General features: G+C 35.6%; 1 protein-coding gene across 2 annotated transcripts in view; it reads left to right on the top strand.

Annotated features, from left to right (window-relative positions):
- Positions 1–214: 214 nt before the first annotated feature.
- KCND2 (potassium voltage-gated channel subfamily D member 2) overlaps positions 215–13,861 on the top strand; it is a 589,585-nt gene continuing 575,938 nt past the window's right edge. The window contains exon 1 of one of the 2 annotated variants that reach the window (XM_036246722.1): positions 215–2,776. In XM_036246722.1, the coding sequence (XP_036102615.1) occupies positions 1,662–2,776 (1,115 nt within the window). In that variant the 5' untranslated portion in view covers positions 215–1,661. The remainder of the gene's footprint in view (positions 2,777–13,861) is intronic. The other variant, XM_036246723.1, reaches the window with a different exon arrangement.

Genomic DNA, 13,861 nt, shown 5'->3' on the forward strand with positions numbered 1-13,861 from the left:
CTCCTCTCCTCCATCAAGCCACCGCAGCCCAGCGCGTGCAGCTTCCTTTTGTTCACCAAGGCTCGCTGTCCTCCCCCGGCAAATTCACCTGGATGCTCTCCCTCCGTGACATTTTGCGCCGGGGCGGGTGGGTGGCTGGGGTGGAGCGAGAGGAGCCCGAGGGGGCGGGGGCGGAGAAAGGTCAAGCCGAGGGAAAGGTGGGAGACGCCGTGCATAGCCTGCGTGGCGGGGCGTGCGCTCCGTTATTTATTTATTTTCTCCTTATTTACTGATCGCACGAGCAGAGCGGCACCAGGAGCCTGGGGACATGCAGGACCACCCACTGGCGGGGAAGCAGCAAACCGCCCTCCCGCGCACCCGCGCTGCTGAGCGCCTCCAGCCTCCGCGCTCCGGCGACTGCCCGCGCGGGCCCGGGCCCCGGCCCCGGCCCCGCAGCGCCACAGCCCCTGCAGCTCTGCAGCCCCTTCCCCCAGCAACCCTGCACCGCGCAGCTCCGACCCCGGCCCCGACCCCGGAGACAGCGGCGGCGCAGTAAGTTGGCAGGAGCGAGTCCCCTTGGTTCGCCTCCCCCGCACCTTTTGAACTTGTTGCTGCTGCACGGCTGGCCTGCGTCCGGCTTTTGGAAGGTGAAAAGGAGGAGGGAAGCACGGAAGGATGGGGGAAGGGGAAGCCTAGCTCGCTTGAGCTTTATTTATGCTTCATCGGCGCCTGGATTCGGCTGCTTGCAAGCTGCTCCCTCTGCTTTTCCCTTTTCGGGTGCACGGCGAGGAGAAAGTCTCTAATGCAACTCAGCCCGGATGCACACTTGGCCAGGTATGTACCGCAGGCGAGGCGCGTTCTGTGCGCAGACAGATGCTGCTGCCGCCGAGGCGGTGGCGGCTGCCAGCTCCCGGGCTTCTTAACTGTTACACTGCACCTGAGCTGAACTTGAAAAGAGAGTGAAGGGGCTATTGGGCGAACGCTTTTGGCAGACACAAGGGGCGCTTGTAGACGAGGGGAGGAGGATCTATACTAACGCCCCCACCGCGCCTGCCCCGTAGCACCTCGATCTCTACAAATACAGCAGGAGGGGTAGAGGTGGCCACCGGACTCCCAAAGAGACGTGGGGCAGTGTCTGTGATGCATCTGGGGAGCTACAACAGGTCGCCTTTTTGAGACTCCTTTGGCGGGAAGGGCCACTTGAAAAAGGAAGGTTTGAAAGAGTCAAAAGGGAAGGTATAAGCGTTCCTTAATTCGTCAAAAGAATACCACTGAGTGATTGTCTTTCGTTTTCTTTACCCTATACAAAGCATACTGACCTCACGTTATCTTCGTGTCAGAGGAGAAATCAAAGACACCTACTTGCAGAAATTGCTGCATCTAAAGTCACCTGTGTACTTATTTGTACCAGGAGTGGCCTGGTCCAACTGCTGGAAAACGTTTGGTTAGGTTCTTTAGGGTGTGATTGTTAGGACATTGTATTTTCCAAATAGCTATCTTTGAGGAAAACTTGCCCTTCTGAGAACTGTGACTTCACCAGGAACCGTACCTTGGAATAAGAGTGCTACCTCTGGACCACCTTTCTCTGTAGTATTTGTTTGACAGTAGGAAGTGCGTGTTTGTGGCTACTTTGACCTACGGTAGAGGCCTGATTGCACTTCTTGCCTCCACTTCAAGGCACCATGGCTGCAGGTGTAGCAGCATGGCTGCCCTTTGCAAGGGCAGCGGCCATAGGATGGATGCCTGTGGCTTCGGGCCCCATGCCAGCTCCCCCAAGGCAGGAGAGAAAAAGGACTCAGGATGCTCTGATTGTGTTGAATGTGAGCGGCACCCGTTTCCAAACATGGCAGGACACCCTGGAACGGTATCCAGATACTCTACTGGGCAGTTCTGAGAGGGACTTTTTCTACCATCCCGAGACTCAGCAGTATTTTTTTGACCGTGATCCAGACATCTTCCGCCATATCCTGAATTTCTACCGCACTGGGAAGCTCCACTATCCTCGCCATGAGTGCATCTCTGCATATGATGAAGAATTGGCCTTCTTTGGCCTAATCCCAGAAATTATTGGCGACTGCTGTTATGAGGAGTACAAGGATCGCAGGCGAGAGAACGCGGAGCGCCTACAGGACGACGCTGATACTGACAATACAGGAGAGAATGCTTTGCCCACCATGACTGCTCGGCAGAGAGTCTGGCGGGCATTTGAGAACCCCCACACCAGCACAATGGCCCTGGTGTTCTACTATGTTACAGGGTTCTTCATTGCCGTCTCAGTCATCGCTAATGTGGTCGAAACAGTGCCATGTGGGTCTAGCCCAGGTCACATTAAAGAACTGCCTTGTGGGGAGCGGTATGCAGTGGCCTTCTTTTGCTTGGATACCGCCTGCGTCATGATCTTCACTGTTGAGTACTTGCTTCGCCTGGCTGCAGCGCCCAGTCGTTACCGTTTTGTGCGTAGCGTCATGAGTATCATAGATGTGGTGGCCATCCTGCCTTATTACATTGGGCTAGTGATGACAGACAATGAGGATGTGAGCGGGGCCTTTGTCACACTCCGAGTCTTCCGTGTCTTCCGGATCTTTAAGTTTTCCCGCCACTCTCAAGGCCTGCGCATCCTGGGGTACACATTAAAGAGTTGTGCATCCGAATTGGGCTTCTTGCTCTTCTCGCTCACCATGGCTATCATCATTTTCGCTACAGTTATGTTCTACGCAGAGAAGGGGTCTTCCGCCAGCAAGTTCACCAGCATCCCTGCTGCCTTCTGGTATACCATCGTCACTATGACAACACTAGGGTAGGTGCCATCAGGGAAATGGGATGGAGGTTGGATATGTGGGAGGTGATTGTGGACCCACTAAAGTTATATAATAAATTAGAAGAAATAGTTTTTCTCTCTTCTAAATGAGTTTAGGAAAGCATTATCTAACTGGTTTTGAAGAACTCTTTTGATCTATGAAATGGGTACGATATTGAGATTAAAGTACTTAGGGAGTTCAGGATTGACGCCTGAAAGTGATAAATACAATAAAGACATTTTAGAATGCCTGACTGTAAGGAAGGATCTCAATATTATATGTATGAATACATAAAAATATAATAAGAATGTAAAACACAAAATGTGTGCCCAATAAAGGTTTGAATATACACCATATATATTGAAATGCCTAGAAAGTGCTCCAGTGTATTCAAGTGAATACACTGTATATTTGAAGTATTATTTTCATAGGAATAGATTCGGCATGCATTTTCATTCTAAAAACTACAATTCTTATTTTGCATTATAAAATATAGATTACAGATTCATTATAAAATAATTTTGTAATGTATATGTGCATATTCCTATGTATGTATTTTCATTGTGGCTGATAAGTTATGCAGTTTTAGAATATCAGGGCTGAAAATGATCAATTCTATAAAGTGCAGTGGAATTATATTTTGCAACATATTTTAGATTCTTGGTTCATAATTTGAAAAAAAGAAGCAAGCTACTATCATCCATCATTTTTTGAGAAATGACTGATCCCATCAGGCAATGGGTCCATGACCATTAAACACATATAAAAGGTAGAGCAGTACCTGGTGAGATTAAATGTCACCAAGGGCTGATTGCCTTATAGAATTTGGTGCATTATAATTTTCTTTTAGAATTCTTTTATGCATTCTTTTATTTGGAGGTAATGGTGGGTTTTTTTGCAAGCAAAGGGGCATATTGTGGATTAATGTTTTAAAAAATTAAGCTGGAATTACAATATTTTGCATTAGAGAAAAAGAAAGGAAGGAAATGATCATTAATATTAAGCAGACTTCAGAAAAATAGCAGCATTTACAACAAGATGGTTAGAACTTTTTTACTTTTATGAGTTCTTAGATAAGCCAAGTAGTGACAGTTCCTTTTCTTCAGCTTTATGCTCCTTTCTGGCATAGTTCATCAGTTCAGTAGGGATTTGGTAATGGCTATAAGAAAAAAGTTATTCCCAAAGCTGCTTTTTCAGTTTTGTGTTTCTGGCTAATTTAATTGCCTTCTTTAAATGATAATGGTTAAAATCAACCTAATTTTTTTAGACATCTTGTGTTGAACAGAGTTTCTCATGCTGTCATATAGCCAACTAATAGAATATTTTACAGGTAAAGAATTTTGGGTTTAATAGAAAATTATAGTATAGTAAAATATAGTAACATGATTTTGATTTATTTTTACATGTTTTTTGAAATTCTACTGGTGCTTTTTCAAAAATAAATTAGTGAAAATCCATATTCTATTGCTTCTATTTCTCTTTTATCTTGGTAATTTTGTGATAAGATTTGAAGAAGATTCAGAATAGTATAGGTGCCTAATTTTTATCAAAGAAGAATATATATATATATATATATATATATGTGTGTGTGTGTGTGTGTGTGTGTGTTGATAGATAGATAGATAGATAGATAGATATAGTTTTGTTTTGTTTTTATCATTTGAAATATTTATTAAGGATGATTGGATAGTGCAAATCAATATCAGGACTTCAAATTAGAAGTACATGTGAATGAAAAAGGACTCTGGGTTAAGAAGAACTAAAGGAAGATTAAAAGGAAATATATTTTACAATTTTGGTGTCATTGGCAGTATTTTTCATGAAGCAATGAGTCATTTTAATACTATATAGTGTCTATAAGATTGAATATAGACATTATTATAATGAATGTGATAAGATGCTAATTTTATCCAGCTAGATGTTCTATTCTGGATGTATGAGGTTAGTATTATTGTAAAATTTATTTCCTGAAATGACTTGAATACTTTTATTTTATTTTGAAATTTATTTTTGTTTTCAGGAGAATAATGAGGAACTGTTAACCATTAATGACATTTTTATTATATAATAAAATGCTTATAAGCATCTACTTTTTGAAATAATTTAAGAAACTGAATCATGATACTGGAGTAAAGTTCCTGAAATGGATTTAATTCACATGTTTCATATGTAAGTGGATTAGAAGAATTATCTCAGAATTTGGAAGGAAAATGGGAGTTATTTTTAAGATTTAAATTTCATTTAAGTTGAAAAGTTTAATTTTTAGAAATTAAACTAATTAGTGATTCTGATGGAATATAGTAGTCATACTTTTAAGATGTAGAAAGGATGCAATCAAAATATAATTTATTTATTGGAAAATATATGAACATTTAAGAAAGCATATTTTATATAATATAGCAGAGTTTCTTAGGAAAATGTTTCCATATAATGTAATTATATATATAAATTCTGCCTTTTTGTGTCTTATTTGTGGTTGCATTGTAACTCAAAAGCTTTATTTAAGAATAGAAAATAGTCAACAAAAGCCATTGCCTGAATTTATTATTTTTTGTAGCTTTATACTTAATAAGAAGTATAAGGTATAAACTTTCTGAAAAAATATGCAGTAGTTGATGCTAATATCAAGCTGTGTGTGATAGGCGGCCAAGGATTTCCCATTACATTTTCTGAGCTCTTTTTATATGGCTATTATTTTTAATGGAGTTAATGTCCATCAATTAATTATAACAGAAGTGAAAATGGAATCTTAAATAGTGGTTATCAAAAGTTTCAGCTCATGCAAACATTATCTGTAGGAGAGGAAATAGCCAACAGCTTTGTAATTCAGAACTGGCAGAATTTTCTTTTCCCTCTCAGGTCATTTTAGGCAATATGCAGTTGGTTTCTTGGTCTGAAGAAATGCTTGGGTTTTTCTTAGAACTACTGTGTATTCATCTAATTGTTTTTATTCCCCTTGAAATATCAAGTATATTGTTATATTATAACTTAAACATGCTTGTTCTTAACGTAATTGTTTAACTTGCTTATAAAATTAATGCTTTAAAATATAAATTTAAGTCTACTCATTTCCAATTAATTAAAGTAGAAAACATCAAAAGCACAATTTTAAAAAGTCAATAAAATAATGTCAGATTTTTAAAAACAGGGTTTTGATTGAGGGGCCATGCATATATGTTTCTCCTTTCCTACCTTCCTTTCTGTGTATATTTTTTTACCTGCATTAGACCCTGACTACTGTTTTATTCCCCTACCTCCTTTCTTTGCGTAATGTAAACTCTTAATTACAACCTTAAACTGCCTTGGAAAAAAAGAATCTGAAAACACCTCCTTTGTCCTAATGACCTTTGGGAGAGAGCCTCCAGGCCTTGTTTTTCATTTAGGTGATAGTACTTAAATACTGCCCAAATTAGGAAATTTATAAATGATCACTAATGATCAAAAACAATGCTGTGAAAATATATTTACAAGTTCCAGCTTCAGTTTACTGTTGTACCTCAGGTGCATGATTTGTGAGTGAGAAGTGGTATCAGGTGACACATTAAATAATTGGAGGAGATTTTTATTTTAGGCAGTATCTTCATTCTTGGTCATGATTACTAACCGTTTAGACCCTTTCTTAAAAACAAAGCTTATATTACTCATGAAATAAAAGCTAAGAACTTGAGAAGTGTTATTTCTGTAGACATTACTACTTTAATTGTAAAACAAAGATGTTTTCAATATGAGGAATAAAGTTACTACGTGGCACTTCTGTAAATTTTGTGTGTAGAATAAACTTTATGATTTAATTACATAAATCATATTCTGATTTCTGAACAAACACAGGAACACAAAATTCATTTATAGTGTACATTAATCAGAAACAAATATGGTAGAATTACCTCTATGACCTCAGAAAAAACTTAGTGTAGTTGTCTATTTATAAGACTCAACAAGAACTCTATAATATTTCAGTTTTAATAGGTGGTAAATTGCTATTTTAAATAACAAAAAAGCAAAATAGTGTTTCTTTGCTATTTTTTTAATAATGTAGCAGGGAAATTCCTATTTTAGAATGGCATAATTGGAGTGGGATTAATAGAGAGAGAGAGAGTTTTATATGTCATATTTCATATAACATACAAGCATGTTACAAATATCATATATATAATATGTTATAACATGTATATAATTCAAAAGAAGAATAAACTTTTAAACATCTTCTTGTTACTCATCACTATTCTGACTACATAGCCTTGGAGGACTATTGGGAGTATATCTCACAGAATCATTTATGTAGAGACTTTATCCAGCTATTACTGAAAATGGATGGAATTATTTTCTCCTGGCCATCATCTTACGTAAATATTGCTAACATGTTGATCAAACACATTTTTATAACATGGGAAGTACCAAAATTTAACTTTCTATGAGTATCATCCACTTTTATTTTGGCCTACTACAACATATTTTTAGAGTTCTTTACAGAGCATGTTAATTGATGGTAGTTGAAAACAAACTTTTAAAAAATGTAGAAAAATGTGATATAGCTGTATTCCTCTTTTAGCAATCCAGGTAACTAAATCGTATATTTTGTTTTAGTCATTTGTTTAGAGACAGTATTTGACATGACATGCATACCTTTTAAATGCGTATATTTATTCATTTAAAAAATATATGCACTGTAATTTCTTTTATAAGCATTTACTTTGTTGACAGACAGAGGTATGTCAGAAAGAGATAATATGTGTTCTCATAGCATAGCACCATAGAGAATGGGCCATGTTCTAATTTTTAATGGGTCTATGATATTTTTTTCTTTGTAAGATTTTTCTTTATAATGCAGATTGACTTGGTCTTAATTTTATTTGTATAGTTATTTCATTTAATTCTGATTTCATGTATTTTTCATTTGTGTAAACTTTATACTCATATTTGAAAATGAGTTAATGAAGTTCCTATTTCTTATTATCTAATTTCTGAATTCCTATGACAGGAAACTTAGCAGTTATTTATTTAAAAACCATCATTTTACACATGCAAGATTTATTTTGTGGATTGCTCATAGTTACACAAATAGCAGGATTTTTTGAAATTTTATTTTTTTACTCCTTTTTTTGAAGGCCTTAAGACATTATCTAGGAATGTGCAATAATAACAACTTCGGGGTTACTGCTGATGCTACAGGGAAAGGAAAAGGAATATATTTGCTTTTTTTCCCATTAATATGCATCTCTTTCTGTAACTCACTCCAGATTCCTCAATATCACTGCTAGCTGTGCATTCATTCACACAGTACAGAAGTTTGTCATGATGGTGTCCAATTGATATAAGTCAATCATGTGTTCTTATCTCGTGAACTGGCAGGGCATTTGTTAGCAAACTACTTGGCCTAATGGAGAAGAAAGTCAATTTGGGGGGGTGGGGGGCGGGGCTAAATTACCTGAAAAAGCTTTGGCTTGTGGGTTGCTAAAATTCTACAATTTAACTTTTCTTTCGTTCAAAGAACAAGAATGGTGAAAAGAGCCTTCACTGAAAAAGGAGTATTTTTCCTTCTGAGTTGTAATAATGATTCACTCTCTTTGTTCTCCCCTCTCTATATGTTTTGCATTGTTTTTTAAGTGTATATGTATTTTGTTTTCCCACTGACTCATTGGTTTCAGCAGCTAGATTTGACAGTGTGGGATATGGTCTGAAATTGAAAAAAAAAACCATCTACATTTCTGTGCACATTTATACTACTCTTTATTTCAGTAGATTCCATTGGAATTTGTTGCCCTTTGGTTTTCTCCTTTGAGAACCAGCCTTTAACACTGACCTTCTCCACAAATTCTTCTCCCAAGCCTGTATCATTTGTAGTTGGAATTACTCTTGATATTAGTAAGTGTTATTTTAAATATAATGTATGCTTTTACTTCTTGCCTTTCTAACTTGATTGACAGGCTCTTGAGGTTTGGGTCTATACGTTTTGGGACTTATTACCTACTATTTCAATACTCATATATATAAAAAATCTCTATTAATATTGCTGCTGATCATGGTGTGAGATGATACCTGCACACTATGGAGAGAGCTCCTTAGCCAGGGAATCATGCTACCTCAATATTAGCAGTAATCAACTAATCTAATCTTTTGGTTTTCTCAATGTTAAAAAGTGATTTATTATTTGATCATTTTATCTTTGAGTATATTTCAATCTACTCTTTTTATTTTCCTCATTGGACTAGGAAGGGCTATGAGACTTTATCTTTGATCTGTAACTAATTCGTCTGCAAAGATTAGAATTAATGGTTGTTGGTGGCTCTTTCCTTAGTTTGCTTTCTGGTGAAGGCTGGGTAAAGTGCAAGTGCTTCTGGGAAGCGTATGGAGATATCTTATAATGTAAGTGAAACAGCACAGGAGTATACTGCCTTCTCATTCAAACTTAGCTCCCTACCTAAATATGGCCAGTAAAAGAGCTCATAGGTCAAAAAATACTTTGAGGACAATTTATGACAAGAAAGGTGTTCTTTCTAGTACCTAGTAAACATGAGGTGGCACTTTTTTCCTTTATCCAGGTCCACTCATTTATTAATACAGAGAAATTGTTTAAAATAGTGAACGATTATCTGTAAATTACATAGGATATATATGTAGCCTCTGTCAGGAATAAGTTCCCATTATAAGCTATTAAAAGGCAGGTATACAAAATACATGTAGCTATGTATCCTGGCATGGTACAATCTATTTTGCAGTGGAAATTTTGACAAGTCTGTTATATAAAGAAGATATAAATTATAAAAAGTTTTTGAAGAATAGGGAGTGAGTTACCAGAAGTTAATAATGAGAAAAAATAACATTGAAAGAGTAGGATAACAGTTGAAAAAATATCAAATAGAATGGGAAGGTTTTGTTCTAAAAGTATAAGGTCTTGTCATTTTTGTTCTTATGTGGGCCTAATTCTTTCATCTTTCTCACTTTCCTTACTTTTAAGAATAACAAGAATAGTGCTTTTGGAAAGTTTTACCAGTAGCATATCCTTTCAGGAAATCAAATGTGACTCATAGAGTTCAATTTAATTTAACATATTATATTGATCACTTATTGCCTGTCATTGACCCACAATAGTAAACATAGATACCAACTTCCTGACCTTATAAACCATGTGCTCTAGTGGGAAAGGCAGAAAATAAAAACATAAGTATACTATGCAGCTGTAAGAAAGAAAGATCTCTTATCCTTTGAGACGACATGGAGGGACCTGGAAAGTATTATCCTAAGCGAAACAAGCCAAGCAGAGAAAGACAAATATCACATAATCTCACTTATTTGTGGATTATAATGAACTAACAGTCTGAGGAACAGGGTAGTCCCAGAGACATGGAAGTGGGGTACAGATTGACAATCCCCTGAAGAGTGGGTGGGGGGAGAGATAAACCACAGAACTTATATGCATGTGTGTATGAATAATAGACATGGACAACAAAGGTGGGGACAGGGTGGGGAGGGAGGGGGGAATCAGTGGGTGAATAAGGGGAAACATCTGTAACAAAAATAAATAAATTAATTTTAAAAATGTCTAAAAAAAAAAAAACATAACTATATAATTCTAGGTACTGGTGGCTACTACAAGCAAAATAAATCAGGGTAAGAAGTGTGTTATTTTGAATAGGGGACAGATAAGCCTTTCCAAGGGTAATATTTAAGCTGATGGTAAACTGAAGGGAGTAGTCAGTTCTGTGAATATCTGCATGAAGAGCTTTAGAGGAAGAGAGAAAAATAGTACAAAGAACCAAAGGTGGAAGGAGGCTTGGTATATTTCACATAAGGCCACTGTAATTGAAGCAAATGGAGGGAGAGGCTTAATAGCAAATGCTATCTGAAAGGTAGTTGGGACAAGATGATGCAGGATATTGTAGGCCCTAATAAAGACTTCTGGTTTTATTCAAGGCAATGGAAAGGCATTAGAGAATTATGAGCATATGGGACAGGATACAATTTCTGTGTTAAAATGAGCATAAGCTTTGAAACATGTAAATTTTTTCCAGTGGTCATTTCAACATTAATTTCTTCACTATGTATAAATCCTCATACTTTGCTAGATTTGTCATATTTACATTAACTTAAAATTTATATCCAATTATTCATGAGATTTTTCCAGAAAAACTGAGTATTTTATAAGAATGCATGATAAAATTATTCCTTTCTAATAAAAATAAAACTAGTTTAAATGAAAAATGAATTTTTGCTAAAAAGACAAAATTTAGGAAATGTTTGAAGATTCTTATTTATTTTGAATATAGATTTGCAGACTTACAGTCATCAATTATAATGTTATTGTTCATGAATATCACATATGCTTTGGATTCTATTTAGATAATTTGTATTTCTTTTTCTCTCACATTGCAGTAGGTACATATAGATCCTTCCAGGTCTTTTGTCATTTTTGTGAGTTTGGAAGGAAAAATAGTTTATATGTTTTGAAATCTGTGAAAATTGCCAGAGGTTATATATTTTTAAACAGAAATTAATTTGGGATCATGTGTGTAGCCAATGTATAATAAAAACTTACAGAGGCAATGTTTTGGTAAGAATCCCCATGCTGCAGAGTAAAACATAATCAAGAATGGATAATTGGAGAGGACTTATGTCAGAAGAACAAAAATTGAATGAACAGCATAAAAATACAAAAAAATAATTATGAGTGTTTCCCAGATGAATAACTTGTAAAAATATTTCTTGAATGTAAGGGAATTTAGGTTGGCATCATCTCACCTTTGCATTCTGATTCCATTACAAGATCTGCTCTCCAGGTAATTCTCCATTCTACCTTTTAGTTTATACAGAGGCTGTATTTCTGATGGAACAAGCCAGGGTTTACAATGGCCATCATAAACAAAAATCATCCAGTCATTCTCTGTCCTTTGCCTGGGATGAAGTTATTAACGCAATTACACTTTTATAATTAGCATCTTTTGTTAATTTTGACTAGGGACTGGTTTGCTTTCACCTTGCTACAGAAATTGAACCTAAATATATGGAAATATTTAATAACTTCAAAAGTACGTTTCAACTTAAGGCCAATGACATCTAAGCCAATAATATGAAAAATATCAAATCTGAAAATATAAAGCTTTGGTTTATTCATTTTTGTGCAATTAAGAGTGAGGATTGGAGCTGATATTCAGTTGGTTTTCTGATGTTTTATATAGTATTTTATGAAGTGTTACATATACATTTTTGAAAACATCTACAATCTAGAAATATTTATATTCTCTATCATATTATCTAGTTTATCAAAATATTATTCTAGTTTTAGAAAAAATAATTTCTAGGAGTCTCATATGCATTCAGAGGGAATACATCACTATGAAATAGGCTGTATCAATAAATGTTAAAAGGAAATTACTTTCATTTTAGGTAATTCTTAATTATAGAAATTAAAATAAATATTAGTTTTCATCTTTATAGATGATTTTGCTTTTTTCATATTTGTAATGAAGGCAATTGTTTTAAAAAGCATAATTAACTGAGAGTATCTATATATTGATTTTTTAAAAAATATAGCATTTGTGCTTTTGGCTTTAAAAATTGCATGAATTTGATGCAAAATGTCAGAAGATAACAGTAAAGATTATAATAAAAAGAAAAATAATGTAATTTAGAAAATGGTTATAAACTTCCCTATATGGAAATAAAATTCTTTTTTTATTTAGTATTGGCATGGTCCTAAAGTAAAGTGTCTATTGATTTTGCAGAGAACTTAAATATTTTCATGTAAAATGTCCAACTACCTTTATAATCACCTAAATGAAAAGTAAGATTATTTTATTTCAAAATCAATTAAAGGAAGTCTTCTTTTTTAGTCAAGTAGCAAATGTTGGCAATATGTTACGAAATATACTATTTTATGCCAAACTTAGAGTTCATTAGGAAATCACTTTACAGATATTCACATTTCTTTTACTTCTGTTTCCTCATTATTTCCCACATTATTTGGTGCCGTTTCTGGATCTATACTTACTGTTTTAAATATCACTAAAATATGTGTGAATGTACCACATATGCTCAAATATACATTTAAGAAACACAAACATGCATATACATCAGTACAAAATGTGTGCATGTTTATATATATATATATATATATACCCTCTCCTTTTATTTTTCTGAGGACACAAAATGAATTCTTTATTATTTTTATTTTATTTTTAATTAATATTTAGAGAGTGAGAGAGAAAGATAAAAACATTGACAAGAGAGAACATCAGTTGGCCGCCTCCTGCATGCCCCCTACTGAGGATTTGGCCCATGACCTGGGCATGTGCCCTGACCAGAAATTAAACTCATGGCCTCTTGGTGCATGGGTCTAGACTCAACCACTGAGCCACATCAGCCAGGCAAAATAAATTATTGATAATAATTTTAAGAAGTCTGGGTATGTGGGAGATAAGAATCATTTTATATTTCATTTTGTACATTTTTGTATTTTAAAAAAGTTGGTTTATTTTCTATCAACCTATAGAACTTCTGTTAAAAGAGGGCTCTCTGGTGACATTTGAGGCCTTCTCTCATTATATTTTACTGTATGAAAACTTTATTTAAATTATAAATCTTCTACAATAACCCTTTGATGATTCATTCAAAAATATTCTAAATATATCACAGCTGTATGATGTTGGTCAACTTCCTTAAACCCTGTTTGCCTGTGATTCCTCATCTGTAAAAATAGGTAAGCAATACCTACCTAATAGCACTTGTATGGAAATTAAAGGTAAATATGTGAAGTTCTTAGAACATTACCTTCTATGTAGGTGCTATATGAAGAATTGCTATTATATTATTATTAAATATATGATAGTAAAATAATATTAAAGGTAATAGATATTTTTCTTGCATAAGAAAAAGTAGTAAAGGAGCAGGAAAAACTTTGGGAAGTGACAGATATGTTCATGGCCTTGATGGTGGTGATGCTTTTCATTGGTGTATACTTATTCCTAAACTCATCAAGTGTAGACACTAAATATGTACAGCTTTAAAGAGAGATAGAGAGAAGGAGGGAGGAAGGAAGAAAGGGAGGAAGGAAGAAAGGGAGGGAGGGGTGAGGGGAGGGAGGGAGGGAG

Source organism: Molossus molossus, unplaced genomic scaffold (assembly GCF_014108415.1).
Source record: "Molossus molossus isolate mMolMol1 unplaced genomic scaffold, mMolMol1.p scaffold_m16_p_7, whole genome shotgun sequence".
Lineage (NCBI taxonomy): Eukaryota > Metazoa > Chordata > Mammalia > Chiroptera > Molossidae > Molossus > Molossus molossus.